The 13,062-nt window shown below is 36.4% G+C and overlaps 1 protein-coding gene across 1 annotated transcript in view; it reads right to left on the reverse strand.

Moving 5' to 3' along the window:
* Positions 1-13,062, reverse strand: part of LOC142341293 (anoctamin-7-like) — a 59,270-nt gene that overhangs the window by 24,885 nt on the left and 21,323 nt on the right. Inside the window, exon 3 of the mRNA XM_075392214.1 lies at positions 8,533-9,458. Within this exon, the coding sequence (XP_075248329.1) occupies positions 8,533-9,458 (926 nt within the window). The remainder of the gene's footprint in view (positions 1-8,532; positions 9,459-13,062) is intronic.

Raw genomic sequence — 13,062 nt, forward strand, 5'->3', positions numbered from 1 at the left:
TCAGGTTCTGAGTTATCGCAGTTTAGAACACTTGAGATTCCATAAAGTAATCAAATCCAACTTCCACAGTATCCATGTAGAATTAAGAAACGCTGCTGGGTACCTTGTTCCCTTCTTCTCTATTGGTCAAGTTCAGCTTACTTTATTATTCCAGAAAAAATCTTGATCATTTCCTCAATTATCATTATAAAAAACGGTCGGCTAAAATGGAAAAGAATTCCTTGTCTCACTCTATGCTAGACTTTTTTGGGAAAGTTCCAATTCTAGACCCCATTCTTTTGTCCAATGAACAACAAATATTTCCAACAAATTCCTTAAACGAGTCAACAACCGAATTTCAATTGGAAACTGATCGTAATATTTTTACTGACTTGCGCTCTACTCGATTATTCATCAGAGGAAGGGTTATTAAAGGAGATCGAACACGTTTAGATAATGCCGAAGAAACATTATTGGTAAACAATGCTCTTCATTCTCTTTTCTCTAATTGCGAAGTATATCTTAACAATGAACAAGTTCACAGTGCCAATTCTCTTTATGCTTATCAAGCTTTTGTCTCTGCTGAATTTTCAGGGACGAAAGGAACGAAGGAACGTTTTTCTCAATGCCAAGGATATCGATACGAGATTGAGCCAAACAATTTTACAAAAAGAGCATTTACAGATACTGTATTTAAAAAGGATAAAGATGATTTTACATTTTACGGTCCGTTGGCAATAGGTCTATTTGCTTGTGAAACTTTACTTCTCCCAAATGTCAACTTCAGACTGAAATTGATCCGGTCATCTCCAGCGTTCTATATGATCGATTCTGGTGGGCTGAACTCTGAGGCTTTAATTTTGGAAGCTTGCCTTTTTACTAGACAGGTAGCAATCTCAGATAACTGGATGAGAAGTTTCAAAAGCAGACTGCTGCGAGAACCTGCCATATTTTACTATAATGAGGAACTTCCAAAAACGTTTATCATTCCCGCTGGACAGAATCAGTTTATACAAGAAAATATATTTTCAAACAAGCCAATTCGAATGATTGATATTGCTATGAATCTGAATAATGAGTTCAGTGGAACATACAGCACGAATCCGTTCCATTTTCGTAAATTTGGTCTTCGACAAGTTAAAATTGTGCGTGGGAATCAAACTATAGTTAACTTGCAAACAGAAAATCATGTGAGAGCTTATGCTGAAACAATGAAAGCACTCAAATTTGATGATGACGGTCCAAACATTCAATACAAGGATTTTGAATATCACTTTCATTTATTTTTCGATCTTACTTCAACACAAGAGGCCAATGTCGAAACCCATTTTCCTGATGTAGTTGGAGCAGGAATTCGTTTAGAGCTCTACTTTGCTAACAATTTGGCTAATACTGTAGAATTATTTGTTAGTGGTGAACGTATAAGTTCAATTGCAATTGATAAGGAGGGATCAGTTACTAAAAATGGATAGTCAACAACTCTTACATGTTGTCAACAGGTTCCCACACCTAAAGTTCAAATATCTCGGTTCCTTCCCTGCAGATACTCGACCAAAAATACTTACCTACAAACACATTTTGTATAATCCATACAGATCCATCTACTGAACCGGGCTCGCACTGGATTTTGCTCGCCAATGAAACTGGAAAGTTGTTCTACGGTGATTCGATGGGATAAGTTTTGGAAAAATATGGCATCAGGACAAAATCAAACTTTTGTTCATTAGTACAGGAAAAACTCCAAGATTCAGAATTGTGTGGTTTATTTGCTATTTATTTTGCACATGTTTTATTTTCTAAAGTTTCGTCTAAATATTTAAATGATTTTCATATTTTGAAGTTCTTTGCTGATGTTTTGTAAGTTTTGACAACCAAAATCTTTAATTGTTTAAACATTAATCCGTAAAATGATGCAAATGGTTTTCAAAACTTTTTTAAAAAAAAATTTGTAATATTTGTACTTAATCATTTGTATGTGTATTTGTATCTAATTTAGTTATTTTTTACAAAGATTTTTTTTCAAAAGACATTTTGTGAGGTAAACAGTGAATTAAAAAAGATATAAAATGAAAGAAGGCTAAAAATTTACAAATTCTGAAGAAAATGACCTATATATCTAAAGGAGTAGTGTGAATTCCGTCTTCACAGACTTTACGCTTGGGATAAAAGTATGACAGTCCCACTTTTTTGAGTTCATATGTGCATACTTTCTTATTGTCGACTACGCGAAATCCCCTGTTCGTTGAATATACTCGCTCCTCATCAAACAATACTTTTCTGTATTTGGCTAAGGGTTCCTCGATGTTGTTTTTGTTGAGCCCCTTACTGGATAATTTTACAGTATCTGATTGCTCATCGTAGCAGCAATAAGTTTTTGAGCACAAAGCAATCATTTCTGAGCATCTAAATTTTTCTTTGAACAAGCCTGGAGTTCTCTTGTCAAAATTCGCATGCTTGTTGCAACATTCACGTGGGAAAAAGTTGCTGCTTGAGTTTGCTGCAAAATTATCACTGCAGTCGCTTTGTCTCATCCAGTACCACAATGATTGCATTTCTGGTCGAATGATTTTGTCAAGTTTTTGCTCACTAAGCGCCATGTACAGACTGTCGGTATCCATTTCAATGAGTTCGTACTTATTTTTGTCGCAGAAAATCGAAAAGAAATTGTACTTGAGTTGTAATATTGTCAGTTTAGCGTACAGCAGAATAAAAAAGCCAACAATTATTGGTTCCTTGTGCTCGATACGTGTTTTGCTCATATCTACTTCATAAATTTCTTCTAGTAGATCATTTAGGGTCTTGAAAAATCTGTTGTTGATAAACTTATCAACTTGCGGCCCTATTTTGTGGTCGTATGCCGGCTAAGATCCATTATCTGATACCCGTATGAGCTGTTACCTATCAATTTCATAGTTTCAGCAACGACTGTAGAGTCTTTTTTTCGGTCTCCTTGGCGGCAAGCATCAACAACGTTTTGCACAAAGGACTGCAAGCATTCTCGTGGAGTTTACTGTAAAAATCAGAAGACATCTGTTAGGACTAACCCTTTTTCAAGGTAAAACAGCAACAGCGGAGTAATAATTGGTCCTCTGTCGACCTTGAAACTAGAGATGAGCATTTTTCTTGGTTTTGATAATAACTTGTGTCGCTCAGCAAATTCTTTCATATGGTGCCCGATGTTGTCTCGTCCAACTTCACAATTCTTAAAAATAGGAGGAAAGTCTTCAAAGTAAGGGTACAAGTGTTCGGGGACTTCGAGGCTGCAATCGACCACACCAAACAAATCTCTATTTTTTCAATAAGAGCATTTTTTGAAAGGGGTGGTTGAAATGGATATTTCTTGTTGACGAACTCTTTTACTCCATCTGTGTTTTCCCTCCTCCACTGTTTCCACTGACACTCCCAAATTTCAACAACCGTGTATCCTAATCCCTGCAGATATTCTCTTCGATCACTATCTCGTTCCCGTGTCTTTAGTCCGTTCTCTATATCTTCAAATAACAATAGCTTTTCTTCGTGACAGGGACAAAAGTGAAAGTAGCATCCCATTGCCTCAAACACTGTTTTGCAATGAGAGCAGAAGCCATCGACGAGATAAGTTCCAATTTTTTTCTGTTTTTTGTGACTGAACTGTGACTGTATTAAACATTCTGTACGAGTGCTCTGCAAGTAATCGATTACTTGCTTCTCAAACAAACTCCTCCAATTCCTTTTTGGGTGAAACTTTGCAGTATCGTCATTGAACTCCCATTTTGTGTATAGTGCCGTTGGCATTTCCTTGGTCATTAAGAATGGGTAGAGTTGACTCCCATCAATACCCACAATAGACTTGCACACATTTTCGGACTCTCTAATCTTCGTTTCGCCGACTTTTGCATATCGGGTGCAGATAATCGAGGGTCCTCCCGTCAGCCAATTTCTGATATAGTTATCATAATCCTTGTCTTGCTCGCAGAATGGGAAAAATGCAGCATCTGTTGATGAATGGAGAAACCTGTTTGCCAAGTTGGGAAGCGTATAGCCCAGTTTCAACATGTCAATTTGTTTAAAAGTGGTAAAATTGAATCATCTTTGTCATCGCATCAAGAGTGGGCACGGCGTCTTTGTTGTTATACCACTTGAGAAAATCACGAAATGTGCTCATGTTCTCCTTTTCCCAAATGTTTTGAAGTTCCCGGTAGTTTTCTTCTGCAATTTTAGGAACTGTTTTTAATTTCAGCTTCTTTAAAGCTTCCTTTTCTTCATTTCCCCCTTGTTTGCAATCCATGAGGCTATCGTAATCGACTGACAAGACGTTATGGTTTTTCAACTTACTCCAGAAACTTTCAATTGGTGGCAGTTGTGTCTCATTCAACTTTTCAGCACTGTCAAACCACTCATAAGGGAAAAACCCTTCTCTTCACTGGCTCCATACAATTTCAGAAAATTATCCAGAGTTGAAGCTCCTCCCAGGAAGTTAAGAAAGTCCAGAAATTGCAATCCAAGAAAAATCATTCCAATATATTTGTTCCCCGTACGAATAACTTTGGGAACAACGTTTTTCTCTATTAACAGATGATGCAGAAGAGATTCTTTTATCAGGTTCAAATCATACCGAGAGCTATTAAACCCGAAAACAGGAGTGGTGCTGTAATAGTTCTCAAAGTCTTGTCTCAATTTTGATAACATCTTGAGCTCGCACCTCAGTCTCCTAATTTCAAGTTCTTCATCCTCCTCTTCGTCGGGTTCAGCTTCGTTGTCAAATAAGTCTTCCACTCCAGTGGGTACCTGCTTGTCTTTCACTGGAACCAATTGTCGAACTGCCCAATACTTTTCTTCCACTTCCAGCACAAAAGCATTGAGTTTTTCCTTCATTATAGGTGTGCTTTTTTTCTGCTATATTAGTCAAGCTGGATACAAAATCACAGATTAGATGATATGGATCTTCGTTGCAAATGAATATTGGGTCTTTAAGTAGGTTGGTGGCTATCGAAACGCTAAGGGGAACATGTTTCCCAATCCACAAAGTCAAATCTGTGTTTCTGAGTGTACTGTCGGGGACGGTTATTGACTCAAAATCAAATACAATAAGATGAGAAAAAAGCCTGAGTTCTTGCGGAACCATAATATTAACGTCTTGCAGTCGATCAAAAATAGTTTCTGCTAATTGATAAGCTCCTGAGGGATACCTATGTTGTGTGTTTTTGGAACAATTCCTTAGATGGACCATCAAATTGTTTGATCTATCGAAAAAGTGATCACATATGTAGCAGCGGAATCTTTTGAAGAACTTGTTGATGTCCGCTGTCCAACAGATATGATTTTCATATCTCATCAACGAAGTTGTCTGTGCTCACTTTAAGCAGGATCGACGAGTTAGTTCAGCAAACATTTCAGATTGTTCCTCAAAGAATATTGAATAAATTTGAATATTTCTGTCAGTTATCTCTTCAAGTACAGGAATATCGTCTTCATGTATTCCTGGAAACGTTTCGCCATCTCTCCTTGTCGCTGAGAGGAATGACTGCATCAATTTCAACGTATTTTGTTGTAGCTCATCACTACCGTACAAATCGTAAGCCAAAGCACGGAACATACACAGGTTGTCTTGATAGGGCTTTTTTCACAATCCGAAACAAAACACTTAACGTAACCGTTCCTGAGCAAAATAGATGGAATATTTTGAGTCATACAGCCTAGAGGAACACCACTGAGGAGAAATACTAAGAAAGTGACATTTGTAACACAATAAAACTTCCATTTCGTGTCTGGACGTTGGTTTATTAGATTGGGTAGAAAATCTTCACTTCTCAACTTCGATTTGATATAACTGAGATCTGAGTCATCCGAGAGAACCAAAGGATTTTAAAAAATGGGGATATTATCTGCGGCGTAAAAGTATTGAGATTCGTCTGAGTTATGCACACTTTGAAGAACAAAACCAAAGGAAATGCTAATTTTCGCTGAACTGGGTAAATCGTTATAAACGGAATTCAATTTGTTGATCACTGTTTCGTGGCTGAGTTCGACTAACTTGAAGTTATGCACTTTCTTTCTAAACAATTCAAGCACTGAGTCTTGTAAAAAGTGTTGAACTGTTTGAAGTTCACTATGAAGAGCGGCAGAGTTTCCACAGATAGCTAAGTCAACGTCCTCGTAGGTGCTAGGAATTGAACGTTGGTGACTGTTTCGTTTGTGATGGAGAAGTTGATAATATGTAGAGAAGGATAAGGGACAGCTGCTACAAGAAAACTTTTTCTTGATAACCAGAGACGGTGCATGTACAGAAGCAATGTGTTTCCGCAGTTTCTCGTCGTCCGGAAATGACTGGGTGCAATGTGAGCAAACTTTTGCGTGACGTTTCTGATATCTACTCATATTGGATTTCAAAATAAAATTATCGCAAGACTTACAAAGCTCTTTTTGGTCCGACTTTCGAGGCATCTCTGAAAATAAAATAAATTGTAAGATTAGAAGTGAGAAAAGGAGGAGTAAAAATTGTTAAGATGGAAGTTGCGATGAAATAATATTTTTGTCAGAAGTTGTAGAGATTAGTTTACTCAACTGCACTCAATTCTATAAATCAGGAAAATGAAAATAAACGAAAATGAAAAGTTCTGTGTTGAATATGACGTAATTATGACGACAAAATGACGTAATTGTGATGACAGAATGACGTAATTGTGACGTTATTATGACCTAATCATGACAACACTTTGATGTAATTGTGGATTTCTATGATGTAATTGTACTTTTGCGAGTAATTGTGACAATAATATAGTGACTAATTGTCTAATCACGTGAGAATTTTAGGCACATTAACAGATGACACAGTAAATTTGTTATTCGGAGAATTCACAAATCAGAGGTCATTTACCTCCAGACAAAATTAATGCGATCACGTGAGAGATTTTGTTTTTACAATAAAGATTTTGAAACTTGTAAGGTCCTAAAATTGCGAAATTGTGGGAATAATGGGAAGAAATTCGAACAGTTAAGGAAAAATTTGGGTAAATTTCTTTGAACTTTGGGTAATTTTCTTAAATATGCTGATAAAACTGGGAATTTTCAACTCATACGTGTTAATTTTTGGCCACAAATTCGGTATTTTTGGTAAGATTCGGGTAGTTTTTGATAAGAATTGGCTATTATTTGCCACGAATTGGGTATTTTTTGGTAAAAAATGAGTGTTTTTTGATAAGAATTTGCTATTTTTTGAGAAGAACTGGGTATTTTTTGGAAGGAATTGTGTATTTTTTGCCAGGAATTGGGTATTTTTGCCAAGAGTTGGGTATTTTTTGGACAGAATTGGTTATTTTTTGGTCAGAATTGGGTATTTTTTGGTCAGAATTGGGTATTTTTTGGGAAGAATTGGGTATTTCTTGCCAAGTGGGAATTTTTTGGCCAGAATTGGGTATTTCTGGTATGATTTGTGTATTTTTTGATAAAAATTGGGTATTTTTTGGTCAGAATTGGTTATTTTTTGGGAAGAATTGGGTATTTTTTACCAATAATTGGGTGTTTTTTGGCAAAAAATGGTAAAACTGTCAAAATTTACGTTTATCAGCACAAAATCGTGTAAATTCTAGTGAATTACAATGAAAAAATGATAAAATAGTTTTCTCCTTTTGTAAATGAATGAAAGAAAGTTATAGTTGTGATATCTATCCGCGAATGAATAAAATGAGAAAATGCTTATAAGTAAAAGTTCCGCAGATTTTTATTATAATTATTATATTTTATTAAGTAGATAAGATTAGCTGAAGTGCATTAGAGCGGATGCATTTCCCTGGGGTAATTAAGATAATTACCCCTGGGTAATTACGATAAAATGACAGGTCTATTGTTCTCACTTTTTTAGGTACGTGAGAACAATAGACCTGTCATCTTTAGGTACGTGAGAACAATAGACCTTTTTTAGGTACGTGAGAACAATAGACCTGACAGGTCTATTGTTCTCACTTTTTTAGGTACGTCTTTGGAAAATTGATGAAAATAGGCTATAGGTAATCTTTATACATAGGTACCTCCTTTTACCCCCCCCCCCCCCCCAGGTCTGCATACGATATACTACTCATATATGAATCCATACAGGCTATACAAAGTTTTTTCATATGGTCTTGCTATGGTTGCCAAGAATTCCATAAATTATTCTTATATGGCATCCAAGATTTCAAGTTTATTTTTTTTGTTCTAGGAGCACCTTCGAACAAACCACACGACATTTAAACCTTTCCACGCATAATAACATTTTATGCTATAATGGTACCATATATGGTTCTTATATGGTTCTTATATGGTTCCTTTATGGTTAATTAACCGGAGTGATCTTCAGTTCAAAACTGAAAAAAAAACAGACTACATGGCAAAATCTTAACGTAAAGCGCTTTGATAGAAAATAACTTTAAGGAACTCGGTTTTCGCAATTAAGTCAACGTATTTCCTTTCTGAACAACTTCGATCGATTTCGTTTAGCACAAAAATTGGAATGATCAACACCATAATCTAGAAAAAAATGTCGAATGAACTTAAAAATGACAGAAAATAAAACAATTGGTCCAAAATTCAGCGTACCTTGTTGACACGCACTGTTGATTAAAGAAAACCCACAAAAGTCACAAGTTGGACACAATACAAGGTCAGGTTGTGGCTCTTCAGAACATGCAATGTTTACCACTGGGTCGAAAAAGAGCAAAATCCAACCCAAAACGAACACAATCAGCCCAAACAATGCCGGGTATAGCATCCAGCGGGCGTAAAAACCCAACCATGCAAAATAAAGTCCTGTTTTTTCTCCAAAATATCTTCTAACTTGTTCCAGAGGTTGCTGTTTGAAGAATGCCTTTCGACATGACCACGAATAAAATAACTTCTGTCTGTCGGTCAGAAGTTTGATGTTATTTTCCCATTTTCCTAGAAGCTTTTCGTTGTTTCTGGACCATAAGTAAGGCCCAGAGTGTACGGGATAAGCGTCCGTGTATAATTTAGTCTCAATTAAATTAGCAATCCCAAGTCTTGACATTTCTATATTTTGTGCAGATTTATAATTGCGTTGACCTTTTCGCGGGTCTTCGCTCAAACTTAACTTCGGTTGTTCGGTGTGTGATACAATATAATGAGCAATTCGCGACCTTTCATTATCTGTAATAAAATTATCGACTCCCATTTTCTCCAAAGGAAACAAGGCCATTCTGGATTTGTTGAAGGGGGCTTTAAAGTACTTATGCGGATCATATCGCTCACGTTTTTCTGGAAATTTCTTGGGTTGTAAGCATTTACTAAACGACGACTCCTTCCCGTGCTGTTTTGAATCGGTTCTAACTATTGGCATTTTCCAGTTAAATTTGGATATTTGTTCAATTAGCTTGTAATTTTCTACAGTGCATAATGTGAAGATCTTTTCACTTCGATCACGTGACTCAAACGTGTTTCTCACTTTGACCATTTTGATTCCATTTGATATCAACTTGTTCTCAAATTTTGCTCGTCTTGATTGTACCCTAAAAAGTAACAGGGAGACGGAAACGATCTCAGATCTCCGACCAGTAAAGACAGCAAGGACCTGTTTCAAAATGTTTTTGTGCTCGAAGAGCCCTTGAAGTCACAATCTTTTGCTCTCGAATTGCTCTCAAAATCATTTCTGATCAGACCACTTGCGCTCAAAAAAATTGCATCTGCTGAGAAATTTGCTCAAACTAGATCACTGCAAGTTTGACTTAACAATTGAGCTTGGGGTCAACAAGTACGTTTCTTGTTGATTGAACGTTTGTTTAATTTCACCAAGCCACTTCTCAATTTTGGTTAGTTCTTGTTGTACACAATCAATGTTTTTGTTATCGTAACTACAATGCAAACAGGCGTCGTCAGCAAAAAGAGTGACCTCAAGAATATGGCAGACTTTCTGCATGTTATTTATATACAAAAGGAACAAAAGGGGTCCTAAAACTGAGCCTTGTGGAACCCCACAGTTTATGCTAGAACTCTAGAACTTAGGCTGTTATGTAGCACAAACTGCTTTCGGTCAGTAAGGTAGGAAGTAATTAATTACCGAACATGACCTCTGAGACCATAAAGTTCACACTTTTTTAACAACAGGTTGTGATCTACGGTATGAAAGGCTTTTTTTAGATCCAAAAACGTGCAACAGGTTTTTGTACTAGTGATTTTGTATGAACTCAAGCTATCTATCACAATTGCTATAGCGTCCACTGTACTTCTTTTATTACGAAAACCAAACTGTTTTTCTGTAAAGACGCTATTTTTGTCCAAATAGTCTACTATTTTGCCTACAGTAGGTAGTGGGGAAATAGGTCTGTAATTAGAACAAACGCTCTTGTCTCCGGACTTTTGTATAGGAACAACTTTGGCTGTTTTCAAACAGTTTGGGTAAAAGCCGTCTGCAATTGATCGGTTTATTAAGTCAGTCAAAAGGAGTGCTATGGTGAAATTTACGGCTTTAAGGAATTTGTTGCTGATTCCATATTGATCTTCAGAGATTTTGTTTGATAATTTATCTATAATACACCACACTCTATTTCTTTTTCATTACTGCCGAGAAGCAACATAGTTGCTGGTACTTTGTCAAAAAGGGAGTAATTTGGACTAGAGTCAAACTTATTGTTTAAGTCATATCCTATCGTGCTGAAGAAAGTATTGAGCACTTCACAATTTGGGCTAAGGTCATTCTCATTGAGACTTGCAGCTGAGGGTTTCAGAATTTTCATTGTTTTGTAAAAGTTTTTACTCCCTTGTTCTTCTTTGCAGGAGAGATATACATCAAAATACTTTCTTTTGGACTCTCATATAACTGCCTTGGCTTTGTTTCGCTGCTGCTTGTACTTTAACCAGTTTTCTTGTGTTTTACAGTGAATGTTTTCCTGATATAGCTTTTCAGCATACTTCCTTGTTTAATTTGTCAATAGGAATGCGTTGATTGAACCGTAAAAAATTACAAATGAATTCTAACACTCATGTTCTTCGTGTTGAAAGGCTTTCCCCTCTAAATTTCTCAAACTAGATCATTTGTTTAATCAAGATTAGACAATGACTTTAGACCACTCGATGTAAACAAAAACAAACACTACCAACATTTTGATTTGGTTTAAGTGCCCTAATTTGATAACAGAATGTTGTTATACTCTGTTTATGGGGAAATCATGGTAACTACTTTATGTACACCTTGATTGCCCTGCTTGTCATTAGTTGCTCACTTGATGTATCGAAGTCAAAATAGCAACCGCACAATTTCGTCGTTGCTTTTTTATTCAATAGTCAACAGGACTTTCCTGGCCCATGTTATTCTTATGAGAGGTCTTTTCATCAGTTTTGCCCAAATTATATCACTTCAAATTTGGCTAAGCAATTTCGCGCAGTGATTTTTAGCCCTGAGTGTAAAAAAAATCCCAAAAAGAATTTATTTGGTTTAAATTCTCGAAATTTAGAAGAGAATGTAGTTTTACTCTCAATTAGGGTTTATTTTGCGAAGTACATTGTTGTTACCTCAAAATGATTTGTTTGACAAAAGTTGCCTTTTTGACGTATTGGTGTAATAATAGCAACCGCACGAAGTCAGCACACATGTTTGTATAAGTGGTTAGACTGTATGGGTCGTCTCAAAAGTGCAAAAGGAAACATAACTTTCCTAACCCTATGTTGTTCTTATTTCTCACAACTTTTCTCAAATTAGATCACTTTGAGACAATTTCATAAGGTTCAAGTTCCGCAATATTATAAAAAAATTCTCTGTGTTTTAACTCTGTTTTGGGGTAATCTCGAGAAGCTTCATTGTGAAAACTTTTTTTCAGATTTTTTGTGTGTATTCCATGAAACGACACTGATGTCTCTCAATTTTTATCCTTATTTATGCGTTCTCCATTTGTTTCCTGTGCTCCCAAGAAAAGGTTAGAAAACCACGCTAAGACTTGCTGAATCCTAGTTTTCCACCCAAGCACTTCAGAGGCTGTTCAAATTCCACGCTTGTAACGGCTGCTCTCCCAGTCGGTTGCGACGAGGAAAGCATTTCACCGCCCAGTTCGTTTCAGCGGTTCAAAATCGGTTCAGATATTCTGTTTTTGCAGTTCGCTTTCGTAACCGTATATACGCCATGTTCTTACCGTTGCATTACAATTCAATTCAGTTTGTAACTATTTGCTAATCTTAGTTAACTTTTTCAAAACCGAGTCAGACTGGGTTGATATAGATCACACTATGCGGGATTTCTATTTGTTTACCAGTTCCTTCCGGTAGAAAAACAAATCGAAGACAAAGATATATGTCTAAGACCTGTTTACACAAAATATTTAAATTTAAAATTATGTTGGTTTTGCCTTATGTACTCACGAGTGTTGAAATATAGGAAGCTGGGGTTCGTAACAATTGAACTGCAGCTCCAATAATTTGTAGATATATGACACAGTAACAAAAAATATACCGCTCAAGAATAACTTTCAATACAAAACACAGTAACAAGATATTTACTGCTCAAGGTTAATTTAAACACAAGACACAGTAAAGCTTCATTTACTGCTCAAGTCAGTTTAGTTGTACAATACTTTGTTGATCTACAGGAAGAAGGCCGTTTTCGCGGCTGTTTTTCATGTGTATTGTTGTGTTGCTTTTGTTATTTTCCCTTTATTCTTCACATCACTTGACTATGACTACACTAGTAACTATATCTAAAACTCGGACTATTACGATGACTAACAGACAACTTATACAAAGGTGATTTCCCTATCTCAGTTTTTATGCCTATGCATTTTCCAAAGCATGTTGTGAAAGCTGAGCGTCAACATCGCCGGCCCTGTTTTTCTTTGTAAAAACATCCACGTCAATTGATAGTACTGAAGCGATCTTCACAACAAACCTCCTGTAGACTCCGTCTTTCATTTGAACAGTTGCCAATCGAATTATTCCGTCGAAACACTGGATGGTTTCTGAAACTCGATCAAGTTTGTGAAACTCCCGTTTGTCACTATTTTCCACTACCCACACAATATCACCTTGTTGAAGACTTCTGTCCGTTGTGGACTGCCATTTCTTTTGACTGTTCAACGCTGGCAAGTACTCTTAACGAAATCTGACCCAGATGAGGTCTGCGTAATCTTG

Source organism: Convolutriloba macropyga, chromosome 6 (genome assembly GCF_964194025.1).
Source record: "Convolutriloba macropyga chromosome 6, txConMacr16.3, whole genome shotgun sequence".
Lineage (NCBI taxonomy): Eukaryota > Metazoa > Xenacoelomorpha > Acoela > Convolutidae > Convolutriloba > Convolutriloba macropyga.